Genomic DNA, 22,052 nt, shown 5'->3' with positions numbered 1-22,052 from the left:
AGTGGGCGTTAAATACACGTCTGCGTTTTCTCTTTTTATAAGATCATATTCTGCAAACCGATATTAATAAATTGCATTACGAAGCATTTAATTAGAAACTCTCAATTGCCAGGTATTGTCAAATAAGTTGGGAGTTTACTGTTTATATAGAAGTAGATACAGGCATAAACATAGATACATACGTTTTTTAAAAATCAGGACATGGTGTTCGTTTCCTTCTCAATTAAGATTCCCATTTTTGAGGTAGGGGAGTACTGGCGTGTTTATTTATTGTCTTTCTCCTTCATTAGCAAGCTTAATGAGGCAGGAAGTATGTCTTTTTCTTTCCGTTGGATCCCCAAAGCCTACTATATAGCGTCTTGACACATGATAGCTACTCAACACATATTTATTCATGAAAGAATTGTCCTTGAATTACGTAGTAAAAAGAGAAGATACAGGCTAAAAGAGCTGATGTCATTTGCCTAGGGTCACACAACCAGGAAGAAGCGGCACCGGGATTCTAACTCGCCATTGTCCGAATTCGAATCCCAAATGAATCTCTCTGAGCAACCTTGGACAAGTTGCTAAACCGCTCTGAACCTCAACGTCCTTAGCTGCAAATCAGGGGTAAGAAAGGTGGACTGGTTGATACTATGCGCCGCATTCAGGCAGCGGGCTCTATAAACGCAAACTTGGGTGCCGCACTACAGCCCAAGCTCTCTTAAATCCCAACGCTGCACGGAGAACAATTCCTCCTACGACTTCAGACCTTCCCGCTCCGAGCCCCGCCCGCCCCCAAAGGGCGTGGCCAAGGCGGGGCCAAAGCGCTGACACGTGCACGGAGAGGGAGGGCGCAGGCGCGAAGTTGCGGTGACGTAAGGGCGCGCGCGCTCATAGCGGGGAGCCGACTCACCCGAGCGCCTCTCCCCTTAGTTTCGCGTTTGACCTGCGCAGGCTCAAGCCCGCAAGATGGCGGCGGCTGGAGCAGGCCGTCTGAGGCGGGCGGCGTCAGCTCTATTGCTCCGGAGCCCCCGACTGCCGACCCGGGAGCTGTCAGCTCCGGCCCGGCTCTATCACAAGAAGGTAGGGGCGGGCGAGGGGGTGCGCGGACTCCGCACCGATCTGGGGGTGGGAGTGCGAGGACCACAGAAAGAACCCAAGGGTGCCGGCGCCCGACGGAGGTCCAGCCTGGGGAGGAGTGGCCGTGGGATTCTGCGCTGCCCCGGGAGCCCCCATTATGGGCCGGGGTAGTGACGGCGCCTGGCCCGGGATGGAGGACCCGCCCTCTCGCACGACTCTGCTTCAACTAACTTTCCCTCGCTGCGCAGTGACATTAACTGCGCAGGAAAACAAATAACTGCCCGTGGGCGGCGCCGCTGGCTGCGATGTCCCTCATCCCAGCCTTTAAACATGCCGACAGCCCAGGAACGAGGGTCCTGTTAGGACCTGCCAGCCTGACACACGCGCACACACAACCCACACCCTCTCCCCCACACCCGGCGGGTTCTGGCTTCAGCCAGGCCACCGCCCTGGCCAAGCGACCTTGGGCAAGTCACTGCTCTCCGCTGATCTTGTTTCCCCATTTGTAAAATAGCTATGTTAGCATCCCCCTATACGAAATAATGCTTGGGAGTCGTCTGCGTGGTGCCTAGCACACGGAGACCATTTACGGTGCCGCTGTTGTTACTCTTGTAGGAGTTCGTAGCCTCCAAGTGGAGTCAGACACGTGACCAACAATCATAATGTTTTTATTTTCGTTTTGTTTTGGGGGAGGGAGTTGAGATAGGTGCGTACTTTGCAGCCCCGGCCTTCCGGGGGCGGAAAGTCCTTTAGACGTGAGACTCTTGCACTCGAGACGACTAACTAAAGAATGCAGTAAATCCACATGGGGCAAAAAGTCCGGATGGGATATTATCTTGCAGGTCCTTGGGCTTGGAGCCAACATCTGCGGTTGGCTTGGTGGAGGGAGGGGACTGGAGGATCGGTATACGTACGGGTAACTGGTAAACAAATCTCAAGGTTATTAAAGACTTCGGTATGCCAGTTTGAATAGATCTTGATTCTGTCTGGCTTCAGCACAGTGCCAAGGACCTTGCTCCTCCCCCACCCAGGGGTGTGTCTTGTTGACGGTACATTCTGACTGAATTCGGGCCGGCAGCCCTTCCAGCCACCAGGGTGCGCTGCCGCACCGGGGCGATTTCAGGACCCTGAAACGGTGATGGAACTGATTTTTTATCGTCATACAGAAATGGACACGTTCCATAGCATTGTTCCCCTCTGACAGCCTTATTGAGGCTTCTGGGTAAACCTTCAATTTACGGGCCATAGTTATTTTTAGACTGTTTTAATAGTAATCATTGTCCACTGAGAATGGATTTTATTTGGAAACAATAAAAATATTTGAGCCCAAATCTGGCGACTTTGGTGGGTAAAGGTCAAGTAAGTATATGTGGTTAAAAACCCTATGGAACTAGGGCGTGATTTTGCTGATTTTTCTCAAATCCCTGGATCACAAATGGTTCTCACTGACATTTCACCTACCCAGGTGAAATTTGGCATTCAATGATCACCTGCCAAGTTCAGGTTGCTGACTTCATGGAGCTTCCTTTCCATCAAGTCAAATCAGCGCCAAAAAAGTGATCATGATTTCTCTTAACCCTCTCATTTCAGGTTGTTGATCATTATGAAAATCCTAGAAACGTGGGGTCTCTTGACAAGACATCTAAAAATGTTGGAACTGGATTAGTGGGGGCTCCAGCATGTGGTGATGTAATGAAATTGCAGGTAGAGCTGGTTTTCATTTTTAATGTTAATAATTGATAATCCCAGTGTTTATACAGTGCTTCATAGTTTGCAAGCATTTGCGCACACACCATTTCATCTGGTCAGCATTTTGATTCCTGTGAGATGGGATGAGTCAGTATTATAAATAATTAGAGCAGGATCCCGAATCATAGTTCTCCTGTTAGTATACTATGCTGACCCTTTCTGATATCATGAACTAATTTCACTTTTCTACTCACTGAATCAGCTTAAATTCCAAATTCAGTTAAGTAAAAAGTTTTGTGAATTTTACTGACCAAAGGAAAACCACAACCGTTCAGTTAGCAATCCCCAATGAGATAAGAAATGCAATAAATCAAACCTCCCCCAAATTGGAGACAACAGGAAGGGAGTGACTGGCACTCTGGGTAAACAGTACCTATATCCACAATCTGCTTCATCATGGTGGGTGGGCCGTTTGCCAAAGTCTTTATGTGTATTGTAGAAAACAGAAACAAGGCAGGAGGGAACCACTAAATAATGCAGCTGGGCTCTCAAGAAAAAAAGCATTAACCAGAGACCTTTAATGCAGACCCTCCCTGTATTTTAAGAGGCAAATTGACCCAGCAGCCACGAGTAGAACTTCATAGCCAAAAATCAGGCTAGGGTTGGAAACAAAAAAACAAAAAAACCAAAACGGGGTGAGAGGGCCTATTCTTCAGCTGATCTTTACCAGCTAGGCCTATATAATTCTGTATAATTGTTTCTACGTTTAACTTTTCATCACTGAATTCTTCGAAACAAAGCAAACTCAGTAATTAATGCCAAAACTTAAGTGTGGAAAGCAAGACCAGAGCTCCTGGGGACAGCCTTAGAGACCCTCCATGAGTTCCGAGTTCTACAGGGTGGCCTAACACCTGTCTTTTCTAGATTCAAGTGGATGAAAAGGGGAAGATCGTGGATGCCAGGTTTAAAACATTTGGTTGTGGTTCTGCAATTGCCTCCAGCTCCTTAGCCACTGAATGGGTGAAAGGGAAGACGGTAAGCTTGCTTGCAAATCTGACAGAATTAAATCACATTCTCCACAAACCTGGCTCTCAGTTAAGGGAAGTGTCTAGTGAGTGGGGGGAAAAAAGGGAACTGTGATTTTTTTGCTAAATATTCTAAAAATGTTTAACTTTCTCCTACCCAGATCTTGATTACATTTTTCTCCACCTTGGGAATTGTGGATAATTTTGTTAAATGTTTTTTAGTTTGAGAGTTTTGTTTATGTTGTTGTTGAGCATTTTTAATTGTTTAGGGGGTTTGGTGGTTTTGTTTTTAATTAAAAAGAAGAAAAGGTCCTCACCTCTCCATCTAACAAAATAAAGCTGAAAGGAAAACCTTGGTTTTCTCCAAGGTTGCTCACGTTGTTATAATTTCTTAGGAGTCTCAGTCAGGTCAGGAGGCGTTGAGAGTAGTTCTTCTTGTTTATTTCCATCATGTTTCAGGAAGGATTGCAGGTAGCTTATAAGGATTCATGAACTAATAAACTGGCCTGTGCAAAAAGAGCGATTGAAGAATTGAAAACACAGTGAGGGTAGGGGAAAAGCGAACAAACACATCAAAATAATGATCCAGATGGCTGGTCACAGGCCCTCTGAGAGTGGTGAGAAGATAGGGGGAACATCTTTTCCATCTTTTTTATCTGGCGAAGCTTTTTTCCCCAGCAGCTGCAGAAGTAGAAGGTCCTAAGCCCAGTGACGAGCTGGACTTTCTAAAATCTAGTCGTCATTAAAACCTCTTAGAAAAGCCAAACTGCACGGTACTCATCTTTGTGGCCCCAGGGGAGTAGAGTCATGGCGATACATGCTTGAGGAGCTGGACAGCTATACAGCAAAGCCGTACTCCACATGCCACCTGCTTCCTGTGGCCTGGGGCCTGCTGGCTGGCAAGCTTCTCCGGGCCAAGGAAGCAGAGACCTGACCACAGTTCTGGCAGGAGCTGGCTCTGACAGATTTGTCAAGAACTGGCCTCAGGGAAAGAGGAAATGAAGAGACAAAGCACCTGTGCTCCTAGGTCTCAATACTTAGGGGACTATGGGTTGTGATCAGAAAATGGGGGAAGAAAGTCTTTTCTTTGACCTTGAGATCCTCCCATCTGAGTTTCAAGGAACAGAACTTAAATCATAATTCAGTGGAGTAAGAGGAATTGGGAAATTGGGGGACAGATAGGGAAATTTGGCTTTCCTTCAGGCAGTGGGACCCGGTTCCACGTGGACAAGGAACTGCCTGCCTCATGTTAGGACTTCGGGCTCTTGGCCAAACCTCCGGCATCATTTTCAGTCTGGAGGAACGAGTCTCCTTTCAGCAGAGGATGAGCCTAAAGAGAGCTCTCATCCCAAGACCTATCTGTGCCACTGCTGGAGTGCCTGAGTGCCACCAGCCTGTCTGACACCGCTCCTGGTGCCATTCAGCACTTCTAGTGGACAGGACTTATTCTGAACATTTGCTATAAGGACATCGGAGAAGCTGATAGTCATAAAACCAGCATAGGAAATCACTGCTTTCAACAAAAATAAAAGCAGACCCCTAAGAGACTTCTCCCAGGTCCTCCCAGCTTATAGACGTGTCTTCACCAGCCTTGTTTACCCCAGCCAAGCAATGCAGGTGTGTATACTTCGTGCCTGAGAATCCAGGCTGCAGCCTTGACATGCAAGTGGGGTTCCTCAGAAGGTGCTCGGTCCTTTGCGTGGGGTTAGTAACAGAAAGCCTGTCCTGAGAGCCTCTTTGACCTTCCCTTGGTATTGCTGTCCCTCCAGAAAGAGCACCACTAACACTGCTTCTCTCTCCCATGTGCCTCTCAGGTAGAGGAAGCCTTGACCATCAAAAACACAGACATCGCCAAGGAACTCTGCCTTCCCCCTGTGAAACTGCACTGCTCCAGTAAGTCTCTGCTCTCCAGAATGCCAGCGAGCCTGGACAGTTGGGGAGAAGTTTGTAATGGCGTCAGCGTGCATTTGTGACAGAGTAGTGATGTGTCCCTTGTGGTCACGGAGTCTGCCTTATAACCGTCAGAGGGCTCAAGCCCTGTGGTCTCGCGGCCAGCTCCAGGCAAGTCCTGCAGGAGGTGGAGTGCGCCAGACGTCGTGCTGAGCACTTCCTGGCATCATTTCCAAACCTCAGAAACGCTCTCCAGGCTACAGAAGGTGTCATTACCTCTCCTTTACAGATGGGGAAACTGGGGTTCGTATTAAAGCACCCCAGTCAGATGGCTTCTAAGTGGGAGAGCCAGGATCTAAGCCCCAATCTTTGATTCCAGAATCTGCTGTTCTCACCCCATGGTAGTAAAGTTAAGAGCAGCAGAGGAGAAAATTCAGATTTCGCCATCACCTGATTCGTGGTGTGTTTCTGTTATTTCATCACTTGCTGTCCACATGCTGTTGCTGTTGGGGTCGCATCTGTGTATGTGGAATGACTAAGCCCAGCCATGCAGTCTTCCCCTCTGCACTGTCGGAGGAGAAAGCCCAGATGCCGTAAGACTGATACTTGGCTTTCCAGATCAGTCTGTCTTAAATCTAAAGCTATTTCTATCTTCTCTCAACTTTCTTGGGAAAGGAGGGAGTGACAAACAGCAGGCTTAACATATCGGTGGAGATTTACTGACCAAAGTAGTTAAAAATCAGCTGAGAGCCAGGCCTCTTGCCAAGGTAAGACTCACAGGAGAAGGGCGTGCTGCGACAGGGACGCGCTAACGCAATCCTCAAGAAGTCTGCTAGGACCCGAGTGCTTTGTACTAGCACTGGAATTTCACGTACCCATGAATAAAGGCCATAGCTTGTAAACATTTTCACAAAGCTTCAGAAAAACGCCAGCCGTTTCACTCGGCCTCTGGGTACTACGACCTTGAGCTGAGGCTCTCTGCTGTGTGCTTGCTTTCTGCGGTCATTCCAGCTCTCTCCGTTTTTATTTTCCCCCATAGCCTCCTTTTTAATACCGACTCCAAAGTAAATTTTCAAACTTGGGATTCTTAGAGGGTGATGTGGCAGACACCATCCCCTCAACAAATGACATGGCCCACGTTACGTCAGCAGCTTAATCGACATCCGCCACGAGGTGTGATCAGACAACACGGTGAATGTTTACTTTTAAAAAACTGTATTACAGTAAAAGGCATATTGCCATTAACCCCCCTCACTTCGAACACACTTATCCCATCGTTCTTGCCACTTTCTGAATCAGTTCTGAAGTCCTCTTTCGTGAGTGAGTTGCACCGTCATGGCTGCCTCGATGTCCTGAATCTATTCAACACATTTACCTTTCATGGTCATTTTGACTTTGGGGAAGAGCCAGAAGTCACACGGTGCCAAACCCGGTGACTCAGGTAGATAGGACATACCATGATGTTTTTATTTGACAGAAATTGGTATGCCAGAAGTGGTGTGTGACATGGAGCCTTTCCGTTGTGATCACAAAATATGATGAATGCTGCTGCCACGTGCTATGCAGCAGAATGGCAGGGATCTTCAGTACGGGAAGTGGCACATCGAACCTTAGTAACAGTGGGTGACAAGCTTCAATGTCTTTGGTGCAGTCAGTTGGCTGTGAACTATGGTTGAGAGAAGGTGTGTTTTAAAGTGTGCCATAAATCATCCATCATGACAATGCTCTGTGTTACATATCACTTCTGGTATTCAGCAATCTCTGTCAAATAAAAACATTACAGTGTGTCTTCATCCACCTTATTCACTGGATCTGGCACCGTGCGACTTCTGGCTCTTCCCCAAAGTCAAAATGACCATGAAAGGTAAACGTTTTGAATCGATGCAGGACATCGAAGCAGCCGCGATAGCACAACTAAAGACACTCACGAAAGAGGACTTCCAGAACTGCTTCAGAAAGTGGCAAGAACGATGGGGTAAGTGTGTTCGAAGCAAGGGGGGGTATTTTGAGGAGGATTAATGGCAATGTGGCTTTAGTAAGTTTTTTTATTTAAATATCCACCTTACTGTTTGATCACACCTCATACATTTACTCCAGACTTTCATGTGAGCAGATGAGAGTTAACAAACGTGTCCCTACTATGTGTCAGACACATTATGTAAGTCCTCATACAATCCCAGCAAGAAAAGCACGCTTGTCCAGTTTTACAGGAAAGAAAGTAGATTCCAAGAGGCTAAGGAAGTAGAGTCCCAGGTATTTAACCCCACTCTGTGTCCAAAGCCAGCACAGGAAGAATCTGGCTCAGGAAATGGCTGGCTGGTGTCCAGGCTTGCTGCTCACCCCAGCGCCCTGGCTGGGTGACTGTTAAGCCTGGCCCAGCACCGCTGCCCTCCAGCTCTTAAAGACTCCATTCCTAAGATTATTTCTGAGTCTAGAAACTTAGGCTGTCTTTCCTCCCCTGCCTTGCAGTGCTGGCTGAAGATGCGATCAAGGCTGCCCTGGCTGATTACAAACTGAAACAAGAACCTAAGAAGGGAGAGGCGGAGAAGTGAGCCCTTGGCGAAGCTTCCAGCTGGGCACATCGGCTGCTTGCCCACCCGCCGTGCAGTCACCGTAGATTTCCGAAGCCCCTCACACTACAGCGAAAGAGCTATGCGACTCTCACGTTTGCTGTTCACATTGTGGCCCTAATGCAAGCAAGATACACAGTGTCATTGTTGTGCATCCTGTGGTTTCTTTCAGCCCGCTTTTATCCCCTTAACCCAGTTATGTATATTCTGAATTGTGTGTATGGCCTCAAACTGAAATCGGTAATGAAGTCCCAAGTTTTGGTAGTCTGTGAAGGGCACAAAGATCTATTTTACCTGAATCTGTTTTGGGGAAGGTTACCAATAGCATGCCTTTGTAAGATTCTTTGCTAGAACCAAGCATTGTATATAAAACATACCTGCATATATACAGTAAATAAAAGAACGCAAGACAATGTTTTTCTCTGCTAAGCCTTGTCTCTTGGATCCCTCACTCACCCCAAAGTGCTGCCCAAAGCCCCTTGCTGTTCCCCCCTGCTGGACCAGGGGGACACATGCACCTTCCTGAGCAAACCGGGCAGTAAACACTACGGAGATTTTCACAAAGCCACGTGCATGTCATGTTTCGTGACATGAGTGAAGGTGAAAGTTGATGGCCATCACTTTTCGTTTCTCTTTGCAGAATAACAGACGGACAACTCTTCGTGAGAACGAAAATTCTTTTGTGATTCCACTGGTCTGTGAAATCCTAAAACCTGACGAATGCTGACTTAGATAATACCCTAAAGCTGTGGGCCAAAGGTAAAGAGCACCTGGGGGATGAGTTTAAAATACAGATTTCTAGGCCCAGGGGTCAGCGTTAGGTCTGGGCAGGTGATTCCAACCTGTGTGGTGGCGGATGAGCCAAGCCATAGGCAGAAGCTTCTTTGGGCCCCTTCTCTATCATGCACAGCTGTGACCTTTACACAGTTCATCCTGAGCTGTCTGTGGATGGTGGGCTAATGTCAGAAATACCCATCCCTGGCTCAGACACGAGTATCAGCCCTTCTAATCACTGTCCACCTCTGTACGTAGACTTCACTGCCCAGTGTGCTCCGAAAGGAGCATGTGTCCTCATCTTCTCTCCCCCACCAGGGTAGAGGGCAGGGTGTACCTTTCTGAGGTACCCACAGTCATGCACCAGCTAAAATCCCACCAAAGGAGGCCCACGTTTCTAGTGAAAACATAATACTGAAATAACAGTTACGTTTCAGATCTCTTTCAACTCTCCCAAAGTAAGACGTGTTTGTCTTTTTTTGATGATGGTTTTTGTTTGGGCATAGGCTGGCTGCCTCTTAACCATACCTCCTTTGTTAAAAAAAAGAAAAGAAAAGAAAAATTCTGTATATGTGTGTGTGTGTGTATTTAAAAATCCTCTGGGTTCTGGAGAAGAGCACAGAACTTCAAAGGCCATTCCCTCTGCAGGCAAGAAACCACAAGGCCTTTCTCATCTCCAATTAGAGCCCCCGGACGGAACCATGTCAAATTGTGCCGGGTGGCACGTTCTATCTAATTCACCGGGCCTCTAGGGTGTGCTGGTCTCTCTCCCTTCTTTATCAGCTGTGGTAACACTGCAATTCCCCATCACTCTTTGTGATTTTTTTAAAAAATGAGATGGTTTTGTACTTGTCAACATCCTCTGAAAGTTGAAGCTGAGTTCTATCTACACATCTAAAGCCAGAACAATATTACCAGAACAGCCCAAACCTCAAAATAGGTGGTTGTGCAGCTAAAAGAAATGAATTGGGTTTTTGGTTGTTTTGAATTTACATGAAAGACACTCCTTTTCCCAGACAAGTCTAGTTTTAACCACACGAGGGCACTGTGTACCCTTCAATGAGCTCAAGTCCAGGGTTTATAGGGTCTCCAAGGAGGTCTCGGCATCACCAAGTAAACTCTGCCATGGCGATCTCGACATAGGAGTTACGGCAGTCCATCAAGCGCCATGCCCTGTGCCAGGCCCTTCCATCTGTAATCCTGTGAGTTCTCATAACAGCCCACTGAGGTTTTTTTCAAATGAGGAACGTGGCTCAAGCGGTCAACTGACTCTCAAGCCCGCGCACTGGGGCTGCGTGAGGCCCGGGCTTCTCCCACCTCGTTTCCTCCAGGCGGAACATCCCACGGATGCTAACCTCACATCAGAGTCTCATCTGTTTGCTGAGCATCCGCATGAATCGCAGCCAACACAGAAGGAGCCCTGATTCATTCATTTGGCGCAGCACGGTCCTCACGCGGGCCGTGCATCAGAGACATCAGGGACCCCATTTCATCCTGACGTCCAATTAGATCCGATGCCCTAGGGGTGGGGCTGGGGCACTGGTGTTTTTGAAAATCTCCCCGGGAGCCTCCAATGTGCACCCATGGGTGGAAACCACCATGAAGTGCTTTGCAAAGCAGTTTGCTAAAGTTATCTCAGTGGCTGCTCACTGTCTTGTGAGAAGGTGTCATTCCCTGTCTCCAAAGAGCTCTCGAGTCCCTTCCTCTCCACTCCCCTCCCCCTGCCCAGTCTGCCTTGGTCTAGGCCCCATCATCTCCTGGCCTCCCATCAGTCTCCCCGCCGCCAGCCTCACTGCTGGGATCCATGTCCCACGTGGCTGCCAGAGGGACCGTTCTAAACCAAAGTATTACCCTGTCCCTTCTCTTCTTAAAACCCATTTATGACTTGCCGTTGCCCTTCCGACAAATTCTAAACCTCCTACCACATCGGTCGCTTTGGTCCAGCCACACTGAACCTTAACTGTAGGCCTTTGCTCATGCTGTTTCTCCTGCCAGGAATGCCCTCGCCAGGCACCTTCCCTTATCCTCCACTCAGCCTGGGGGCCTCCTGTCAGGCATCACTTCCTCCAGGAAGCCTTCCCTGATTCCCCCAGGCTAAGCCAGGTACCCCCTCAAATTCCACAGTCCCCTGTTCTTCCCTAATCACGTACATATCATGGACAGCATTGTACTATGCTGTTTTCCTATCTTTGTATGTCATTACCCAGAGACTGAGTCTTCTTTGTTTAATGTAATTTTTTTTTTCAATTTTAAACAGGTAACACACTATTAAGAAAAAAGTCAAACAGCCTAAAAGGGAACAGTGTGATATATAAGTTTCCTTGCCACCCCTACTCATTCCCCAATCTCCTTCCTCGCAGGCAATCTCTGATACTTGTTTCTCACATGTCCTTCCAGAGATTTTCTAGGCATATCCAAGTATACATATGTTTACATAGACTGTCCTTTTTCCTTTTTCCAAATGGTAGCATGTCTGATAATTAAGTTCATGAACTCATCCCAGAAAAAGTGCTACATACCTCATTGCTGAATATCACTATGGACACCTTCGAAGTCCTCCCCTTGGGAAGCTATGCACCGACTTGGTATGCTATGGTTCTCATAGCCAGCCTACGATTTGCCAGCACCTAGTCTACCCTTCAAAGCAATTTTGGAACTCTTTCTGGAATGGCCATCACAGCTGTTGTCATATTACCCTTGATGTCCTGAATGTCATTAAAATGTCTCCTTTCAATATTTCCTTTATCTTTGGGTAAAGAAAGAAGTCATTGGGGGCCAGATCAGGTGAGTAGGGAGGGTGTTCCAATACAGTTATTTGTTTACTGGCTAAAAACTCCCTCACAGACAGTGCCGTGTGAGCTGGTGCATTGTCGTGATGCAAGAGCTCCTTCGGGACCATTTCTGCACACACCTTTCTCATGCCAAGATTTTCAGTTAAGGTTTTCCTAACTGTTTCTCCATCGATGTTTACTTGGTATGCTGTGCTTCTCACAGTCAGCCTACGATTTTGACGCACAATTCTACGAATTTTTGCCATGTTTTCATCGATTCTGCTCGTTACCGACCGCCCTGACCTCTCTTCATCAGTGACGCATTCTCTCCCCTCAGAAAAACGTTTAATCCATTTGTACACTACCGTTTTCTTTATAACATTAACTCCCTAAACTTGGACTAACATGTCCCTGCTTTCACTTCCACTCTTGCCAAGTCTAACATGAAATTTAAGGTTTGTTCATTGCTCTTCTTCAAGCTCAGACATTCTCGCGACAACACACAAAAACACATGACAATAATGAACACCTCTCAGCAAGACCCCACCACACGTCGACACGAACGCAGCCGTGAGACACTGATATACCAAGGTTATGAAACCTTACCGAGTTGTTTGTACAGTGGTGCCCATGTAAGCGCACGGTGGCAAGTTCACAAACTGAATTCTCCGATCTCGTACTTCCCAGACTTCTGCATCTTTTTGTTTTCCTCTTGAACATATTTCTCCACATCAGTTCCTATTGACCTGTCTCTTTCTTATTAACAGCTACACAGTATTCCATGTATGATGGTCTATAATTTAGTCTTCTATTGATGACTGTGTATGTTGTTTTCACAGCAATATCATAACTGTGGAACCCAGCACCTGGTGTAGTTCTTGACTTACTAGGGGCGCTATGAATGCTTATTAGATGGATGGATGGATTTGTGGGTAAGGGGATAGATAGATGGTTGGGTGGGTCAATGGACGGGTGGGTGAATGAATAGAAGGGTGGATGGATGGAGGGGTGTGTGAGTGGATGGATGGGGTAGGTGGATGGACTGATATGTGGGTATATGGGTGGGTTTATGTATGGAGGGATACATAGACGGGAAGTGGATAGAGAGATGTGTGGGTGGGTGGGTAGGTGGATAGATGGATAGATGGATGGATGGATGGATGGATGCAAAGTAGAGTTATAGAGAGATGAAATGACTTGCCCCTGATGACACCCCTAGGAAGTGGTAGGTAAGGTCTGGCTGAGATGCTCTGCCCACCTCCCACCCCCTTCAAAGCACCACACCACAGCTCTGACCACGTCTCTAACCTTTCCTAGATGTGATTCCTGGATTTTGGCCACTTGGGGCCATACCCAAATGCACTGTTTTAGAACCTCACATTAAGCATTGTCCTGTCAAAACTAGCTGTCTCAATCATGGAGTATTCTTAAAAAGCCAAGCAAATGAGGGAGCACTTCTTTATGATTTAAGCCCCTGGAACTTGAGGCAATAGTGCAGACTCTGTATCCATCCTTGTGACAGGACAGAAGGTTTCTACGTCCCACTGAGTCTTGATAGAGTTAGGGGGTCCCAAGAGATGAGCACCAGCCCCAACCAGAAGATGGATGTGGAGCACCTCCCTCATCAATGGCTCTTTCTGGCCTGTCTGCTTGCTTTCTCCACCCTCCAAGATGACACCAGACAACCCCTCAAAAAGCTACCTCCCCAGAGAAAACTGTCCCCACACAGGGAAGCAGCATCAGGACAGAGCAGAGTGAGCTTGGAGAGCTGGAATCAGACAGGGTGGGTTCAAACTCTGGTCACTTTGTGTGACCTTGAACAAGAGCCTTTAACCACCCCAAGCCTCGGTTTATTCATCTGCAAAATGGGAATAATAATAGTGCTTGCCTGGTAGGGTTGATGTGAAGATTAAATGAGATAATGCACATAAAGCATGTGGCACATAAAAAGAACTTGTTGTTATGACTGTTGTCATGATTACGTATACACGTCAGCCTTGACTCTGCCAGGCATAGTTGAGCTCATTTACTCCTCATAGAAGCCCGACAATACTATGATTATCCCTTTTTACAGATGAAGAAATGACAAGGTAAAGTAATGTGTCCAAGATCACACAGCCAGGAAACGGTGGAGGCAGGATTCTAGGCCAAGGCTACTACTCTTTTCTCCCTATAATGATTACTGCCGTTATCATTATTACTATTAGCATTGGTATTATAATTCTTATTACTGTTACTTATAGTACCGATTGTTACTATTATTACTATTGTTACTACCACTAGTAGTAGTACTTTTATTACTATGTTTTCAATACCGTAACCTCTGGGCTTCCAACCTGTGGTGTCTGCCATGGGACCAGTCCTCACAGCAAGACCTCCAAAACCATACAAAGCTGTGGTCTCACTGCACCCATGCAGGAGACACACAGACATGACTTCTGTCACACATAACTTGACAGGCAAAGTCACTCCACAGTGCGTGGCCAACCACAGGGCACAGCTATTCCCCAGGCCCAGCCTCAAATACCACCAGTACCATCCCCACCCAGCTATCTTTGGAAATGTCATGTTAAATACTCCCACCCTTGGCTTCGCTTCAGAGAAGACCAGCTCTCAGAATAACTCCAAAAGGCACCCGGGGTGAGGACAACTCTTACTGCCCTGGTGCTGCTGGTACAAAAGAGGTCCGAGGGGCCTCCCTTCCTGCCCTTGAGGCCTCAGGAAATGGGTCAAAGGATTGCACTGGACCCCACTCCACCCAAATATCACACACAGCCCTGTGTCACTGGCCCCTTTTGAGCAGGACCTCAGGATATTAGGGAACAATCTTGGATGGGGACGTGGGGGCTTGGGCTCTGATCCCAGCTCTGCCATGGTCTCTGCATGTGACCTGAAGCAGATACTTAACTTCTCTGAGCCTCAATTTCCCTTCCTGAAAAATCAGCAGTGTACTAGCTCCTGAGTCATAGAATTGTTGTGAGGATTAAATGGATGATCAAATATGAAGTTAAAAAAAAATAGGACAGTGCCAGGCGTGTGGTAAGTACTCAATAAATGTTAGCTATCACCACCATCCCCATCCCCACTCTCCCCGCCATCGTCATTACCATCATCATCATAATCATCCTCAATACGGCCATAGTTCTCATCGTCATCACCATCACCACCACCATCACCACCACCATCACCACCACCACCACCATCACCACCATCACCACCACCATCACCATCACCACCACCACCACCACCACCATCACCACCATCACCACCACCACCACCATCACCACCACCATCATCACCATCACCACCACCACCACCATCATCATCACCACCATCACCATCACCACCACCACCACCATCACCACCATCACCACCACCATCACCACCACCACCACCACCACCATCACCACCATCACCACCACCATCACCATCACCACCACCACCACCACCACCACCACCACCACAATCACCACCACCATCACCATCACTACCACCACCACCATCACTGCCATTATCACAACCCTCACCATCACTGCCGCCATCGTGGTCATCACCATCATCCCTGCTACAGACGAAATTGTATCCGCCTAAAATCCCTATGTTGAAGCCCCACCTCTCAATGTAATCGTATCTGAAGACAGGGTGATTATGAGGGAATTAAAGTTAAGGAGGTAATTGAAGTCATAATTGTGGGACCTTCTAAGGAAAGGTCTCACAGCCTCATTCAGAGGAAAGGCCATGTAAGGGCAAAGCAAACATCCACAAGCCAGGAAGAGAGCCCTCACCAGAAACTGAACCCTATCAGAACCTGATCTTAGCCTTTCAGCCGCCAAAACTGTGAGAAAAGGAATTTCTATCGTTTAAGCCACACAGTCTGCGGTATTTTGTTATGGCAGCCCTTGAAAATACATCCACCACCATCATTACCAGCAACATCATCAGCATCGTGACAGGGCAGATTCCTCAGGAAGCCAACTCTCAGATGGAAATTAGCACACAGGGTGTTCATTCGGGAGCGTTTCTGGGGTCAACACGTGTGGAGGGGCAGTTAAGAAAGCAGGATAATGATGGACACTCGTCTCGTTGAGAAGACCACCTCAGGGATGCTGTAGATGCCTGATCACGGCGCTGTACTCCTGACGCTGAAGCTGAACGATAATGACTGTCAACTACACTTTTATATATATATATATATAGTTACAAGACGTGGAGTGCAGCGTGAGGAATAGAGACAGTGGAAATGCAATGGCTGTGTGCGATGTCAGAGGGGTAGTGGAGGGGGGAAGGGGGTCGTCACTGAGTGAGGGATATAAGTGATAAATGTCTAACTATTACAATGTTTTGTGCACCTGAGACTAATTTTTAAATGTTTTAAAAAATTAAATAAATAAATAAAACAGAACAAAAAAGCAAACAAAAAAAGAAAAGAAAGCAGGATAAGGCAAAGAGAGGCGACGGGCAGCAGTGTCGCCTCACCAACAAAAGTCGCTGGCAGTCCCATGGGGAGCTCTAAATCTGATGGCCCCTCAGACTTGTCCAGCATCGGGGCCCCTATCATTTACAATCTCTAAAATGTATCGCACTGTTAGGTTCGAGACTTCCTCTTCTCACTCTTTTTGCCAAAGGACATTTGCATCTTACAAAAAGAGGAGCCAAGAGCAACGCTCATCACCCATGAATAAATCACTGGTGGTGGAATCCCAGGCATCTGTCGGGCTATCGGGGCAAAGGAGCTTTGTGGGAGCTTCTCACACTCTCCCCTTTGCCGTGCAGCCCCAGAATCTTATTCAGTTTTTCCCACAACAGCAGGGCCCCTGAGGACCATCTCCCTTCAAGGGGGTGCTCATCCAGTCCAACCCCAAAGGCCCTGGACAGCGTGGCCCTGCTCCCTGGCAAGACTTCTTGGGGGGCTGCCAGGATCTGAGTCTTCTCTTGACCTTTCCCACTCTTTTTTCTATAGAGTTGAACCAAAAGACAATCTGCTCATGCGGGCGCATTCTTTTCTGGCCAAGCTCACGGAGCTGAAGGCCTCCAGGGAGAGAGCCTAGATCAGGGATGCTTGCACAGGGTGGTCCCGGGCAAGCGTGGGCCTCTCTCATTTGTCCTCCAAAGATGGACAACCAGAGAGGGGCTATTGTAGGATGAGATGAGATGATGTGGACGAAGTGCACAGGACAGCTGCGCACACCATAGATGCTTACTAAATGCTCGTTCAGCCACAGGACAGGCCCTCAGCGGTCGCCACAAAGCAGGAGGAGTCAAGAGGGAGATCATGCTTCTGCTATATGCAGAGCAAGAGCTTTCCATGGACTCTCTCTCTGGCCTCCAAAGCTCTGCCTCACCCAGGCTCTGCCCACCTTTTACCTCCCTCAGCCACTGGATTCCCTGCTGTCCCTCAAACTCACCAAGCTCACTCCTACCTCAGGGCCTTTGCACTTGCTGGCCCCTCTACCTGGAGCCCTCTTTCCGGAGCTTCCCAAGGCTGCCTTCTCCATTCAGGTCTCCGCTCACATGTCATCTCCCCAGACAGACCCCCTGGTCCAGCCTGGCTTAAGTAGAAACCCATAGCTACGCACTGGGTCATCACATTGTTGGTTTTCTTTGAAGCGCATAACACTCTGAATTTATCTTGCCCAGGGAGAGTGCATCTGAGGATTCACCATGAAATCTCTGATGCCTCGAACAGTCACCGCATACAATACAGGAAGCGTTCCTGAAGGCTTCTTGGGTCACGAGCCCACACCTGTAGTGAGGGCCTGGAAAAAGCCAGGAGGGAAGCGATCTATCCTCACTCCCTAGGCAAACCTTTCTCCCTTTCTGTATTTTCAGTTTATCTGCAAAATGAGGGATTGGACCCAATGAATCCATATTCCCTTCCAGCTCAAACAAAAATATTCCACAAACTTGGACAACTTTGCATTTTAGCCAATAACCAGCTCACGCCAGAACATGATTCATCTCTGCCGATTCTGCCTAGCAACCAGAACTTCTCCCCACACCCCGAGCCAACTCCCTCCCCAAGAAAAATTCCTCCCCCACCACACACTGGCCCAGCTTCCCCGCACCCCACCTCCACCGCCATCCTGGAGAGGAATGCAAGGCTTCAAGATACCCCCCTGCCTGTCTGCCACCGGCATTTTAACGCAACCTCAGAATGTCTCGGGCTATGTCTGGAACAAGAGGGGGGAGCTGCTCCCACCCCCCCACCCCCGGGATTAGTACAGGAAGCAGCAGCAGAAGTCAGGCAGGCGGAAAGCGCTGACCCAGCACAAGGAGATCATTTCTATTCTGATGCCTCGCCCTCCTCTAGTGTCCGGCTCCTCAGGCCTTGAAAAGTGTCTGTGTTTTAGGGAGAAAGAAGAGACAGGGGAAGTGAGCGAGAGGGAAGTTCTATGCTTGAGACAAAACCAGCTCGTTCAGATTTTGTAGAGAAGTTTTCATCCAGTTCCCCAAAGTGAGATAAAAATAACTATCTCATCTTAGTAGATATCGGAAATCATTTGATAAATGTCAATACCTACCGTGTTTCCCCCAAAATAAGACCTAGCCGGACAATCAGTTTCTCATGCGCCTTTTGGAGCAAAAATTAATATAAGACCTGGTCTTATTTTACTATAATATAAGACTGGGTCTTTAATATAATATAATATAATATAATATAATATAATATAATATAATATTGGGTCTTATAATTAATGTTTGTTCCAAGCATTAGAGCTGCTTGTCTGGCTACGCCTTATTTTCGGGGAAACACGGTATTTGCGACAAAATCTCGGCAATCCAAGAATAGAAAGTAATTTCCTTAACTTGTAAAAGGACATTTACCAGAAAACAACAGCAAACATCTGGAAAACTTTGGAAGCATTCCCATTCAGATCAGGAGCAAGGTAAGGGTGTCCACTCCCACCATCAGCTCCACCATCACCACCACCTCGACCACCTCCACCAGCATCTCCACGTCCACCTCCATCACCTCCACCACCTCTACCGCCACCATCATGACCACCTCGACCACCTCCACCATCATGGACCATCTCTACCACCACCACTTCCAACACAACTACCAATCATATTGAATTAGAAGGTCCAGCCGTTGCAATAAGACACACACACACACACACACACACACACACACACACACACACAAAGTAAAGAGAAGAGGATAGACAGGAAGCTATGAAACAGTCACCCATGGATGCTTTGATCACCTCTACCTAGAGATCCTTCTTGAATGAGCATTGACAAAGTGACCTGCAATGGAGAGGTGCCTTTGCCATTACCTTTCTGGGTGACTTTGGGTGTCAGTTTCCTCATTTGTAGCTCTGTGGTAGGACTATACCAATTGTTGGCAAATTATGCTCCACTGAGCTCTACAGGCCCCTGCAGGGGGCAAAGGGAGGCAAACATGTGCCCTCTGGGTATCCCATGCCCCTTCCAGAATGCAGCTTGATGTTCATTCAACTTATGTTAGCGTTCCTAGTAAGAATTTATTAGAACAAAGGATTCTGTGGCCCCCAAAAAAGTAGAAAATCAGCAGCTACACAACCAACACAAAAGGGGACTAAGGATAGAAACAGGCAATTCATAGGAGAGGAACTCCAGAAGGCAAAGCCCCTATCTCACCAGTAATCAGAGAACCATAACAATGGATACCCCTTCTCACCTATACAATTGGCAAAAAGACTGAAAACTAACAGTATTGTCAAGGATATGGGGAAATGGGAACACTCTTAGACCAACGTGGGAATGGAAATGGATGATGCATTTTAGAAAAGCCATTTGCCAGCATCTCTGAAAATATTACGCATGTCCCCTTGGACCTGGCAATCCCACCAGGATCCAGGAGCGTGCCACTGTCTACAAAGACACACATATGCAGAGTATCCTTGGAAATGTGTGATGACACCAAGACTGTCCAGCTCTGCCATCTGTGACCTCCCTTTGTGAGCTCTCCCAGAGCATGTTCTGACCCCTACACCTGATCAGGAAGAATCCTGAATTGGCTCCATTCCAGAGACACCCGAAGCCCAGGTGAGCTGAAGTCTGGGCTCACCCCTCAAACAGGTGCCTTCCATGTGTGAGACAGTCACGGTCAGGGCTGCCCCCTGGAGCTCAGAGCTCTTTCCCCCGCCCATAGGTAGACCACAAGCCACAAGGAGGTTGAACTCCCACACCAGACAAAAGACCTGAGGCCTCTACCCCACTCACCAGCTGGGACCTGGGACAAGTCACCTCACTTCTGTGGTACCTCATTTGTCGGCAGTTCACCGGGTTGGGTTGGTTTCCTCATCGGCTAAATGAAGCTGATCAAACCATCTTTGTAGCGATTTTTCACATGAAATCATTTATGTGAAAAAGTGAATTGGAAAATATTGACTTATATCTACGTTCCAGACCCTTGTTCCAAAGCGAATTCTCTCTGAATAGCCTCTCACTTGACAAGACCAATGCTTCAGTTCTTCTGCACTTATGAGCAGGTTGGTGGTTTCCTCTTTTTCACTTATTCGAAACAACGCTGGCCTGACCATCCTGGCACATCCATCTCAGGGTCCACATACCTATTTCTGTAGCCAGATTCCAGAAAAGAATTTCTGGAGCAAAAGGCAAGAACATTTACAACACTGGTAGATGCTGCCATCTGCCATCTGACCCTCCAAAAAGGCTGTTTCTCTCTCACTCCAGTCTGCTCAAAACCAGACAGTGCGAAGATCAGATCTGGACAAAGACAAGATGTTCTTATCTTATGAGAGGTCATGAGAAAAATTCAAAAGTGTTCTAACTGGTTCTCCAATGGCTGGCCCAGTCCTTCCAGCCAGAGCTCTGCTACAGGCCAAGCTGTGGGGAAATGGGCCTGTGGGCCCAGCCTGTCCACCTTAGGTTAGCTAGAAGAAAGGACTTCCGGATAGTGAGGGGGGGTGTTCAGATGCTGGAGAGACGACCAGAGGAGCTGAGAGATCTCTTCCAGGGGTCTCTTATAATGGGAAGCATTTGATCTCTCTGGGATGGATTAAAGGGGGGAAAAGAAGCCAGCTTCTCCCAAGGCCTTCTTATCCAAGAATCAAGTGAGTTTTTTTTATTTAGGCAAAAGTGGCGTCCTGCAGTTATTTTCCCCAGGTGCTGATAATAACGCCTCACACAGGAACACAGAGTTTGAGGCCCACCAGCTGGGGGAAAATCAGAGCAAGCCTCCTCCTTTCTTTTGTCAGAGATGGGACCCTTAGGCCCAGAGAGGGCAAGGAACTCGCCCCAGGCAGCACAGCCAGGAAAGGGCAGAGCCCCACCTCTACCCTGGGGCTCCAGATCCAAGGCCAGTACCTGCCCAGAGCCCCCCACTTCCAAGTTCACGCCTCCATAAAGCCCCAGGGCTGTGGCTTCGACTCCAGACCCTGTGGACTCCGCGTCTCTTGCATGCAGCATCTCGGGCAGGGCGAAGGGCGTTGGAGTCCAACAGACTGGCTTGGTTATTTACCAGCACTGTGACCTCTGGCTGGCCCCTTCAGCTCACTCTGTAAAATGGGGATAAAGGCCCCCCGTTGGGTCGTGCTGCCCACGACGACAACCACGATGCTGCGCTGGGTGAGCAGCCCGAGTTGCCTCCAGGGGCGGGGCGTGCGCATGCGCCGTTTGTGAATTAGGAAAGGCCTGACTCCACAGCCGATTGTGGTCAAAGCCCTCTTCGCTGCCTTTCCTCCTTGCAGATTGCGAGGCACGTAGCACCCAGCAGCTGTGAAGACACCTGAGCCAGCTGAGTTGTGCAGCCAGGCGGAAGTTTGGACACATTGGCCTTGGGCCCCTTCCTCCGACCCGTTACCTGCATTCATTCATACATTCACGAATAGGTTTGCAGGCAGTGTGGGGCCGTGACTGTGGGGACCAACAGCCCCAGCAAGTTCAAAGCCCAGTTCAGGCACTTTCTGGCTGTGTGACCTTGGGCAAGTCACTTCACCTCTCGGGTTCCGTATGCCTCCCTCAGCTTTGTGAGTACCCAATGTATAGAACGTGTGTAGTGCTCTGCCAGCTACACAGTGGGGGTATTCAAGAATTGGGGACCAAAGGAGGTGCCTGGAGCCCCTCACATCACACCCTCTCCCAGGGCAGGGGCAGAGGAGATGTCCAACTGTCCCAGTGTCACCTTTCCCCTCTGCTCTTCATTCAAGGAGCTCCTTGAAGGGAGCTCAGCACTCTCCGCTCAGCATTCATTGAGCATCTATTGGGTACCCAGCTCCATACTATGCTGGACCCACAGGGCTTGGAGAAATCACAGGATCTGA

General features: G+C 48.1%; 1 protein-coding gene across 1 annotated transcript; it reads left to right on the top strand.

Annotated features, from left to right (window-relative positions):
- Positions 1-861: 861 nt before the first annotated feature.
- ISCU (iron-sulfur cluster assembly enzyme) lies at positions 862-8,665 on the top strand. Its single transcript, XM_033097561.1, has 5 exons — positions 862-1,065; positions 2,653-2,766; positions 3,676-3,786; positions 5,591-5,669; positions 8,136-8,665. Exons 1-5 carry the CDS (start codon positions 952-954, stop codon positions 8,216-8,218), a joined length of 501 nt encoding a protein of 166 aa, XP_032953452.1. The 5' UTR covers positions 862-951; the 3' UTR covers positions 8,219-8,665.
- The last annotated feature ends 13,387 nt before the right edge of the window (positions 8,666-22,052 follow it).

This window comes from Rhinolophus ferrumequinum, chromosome 25 (assembly GCF_004115265.2).
Source record: "Rhinolophus ferrumequinum isolate MPI-CBG mRhiFer1 chromosome 25, mRhiFer1_v1.p, whole genome shotgun sequence".
Lineage (NCBI taxonomy): Eukaryota > Metazoa > Chordata > Mammalia > Chiroptera > Rhinolophidae > Rhinolophus > Rhinolophus ferrumequinum.
The sequence above is the reverse complement of the archived record's forward strand: the minus strand, read 5'-3'. Positions and strand labels throughout refer to the sequence as shown.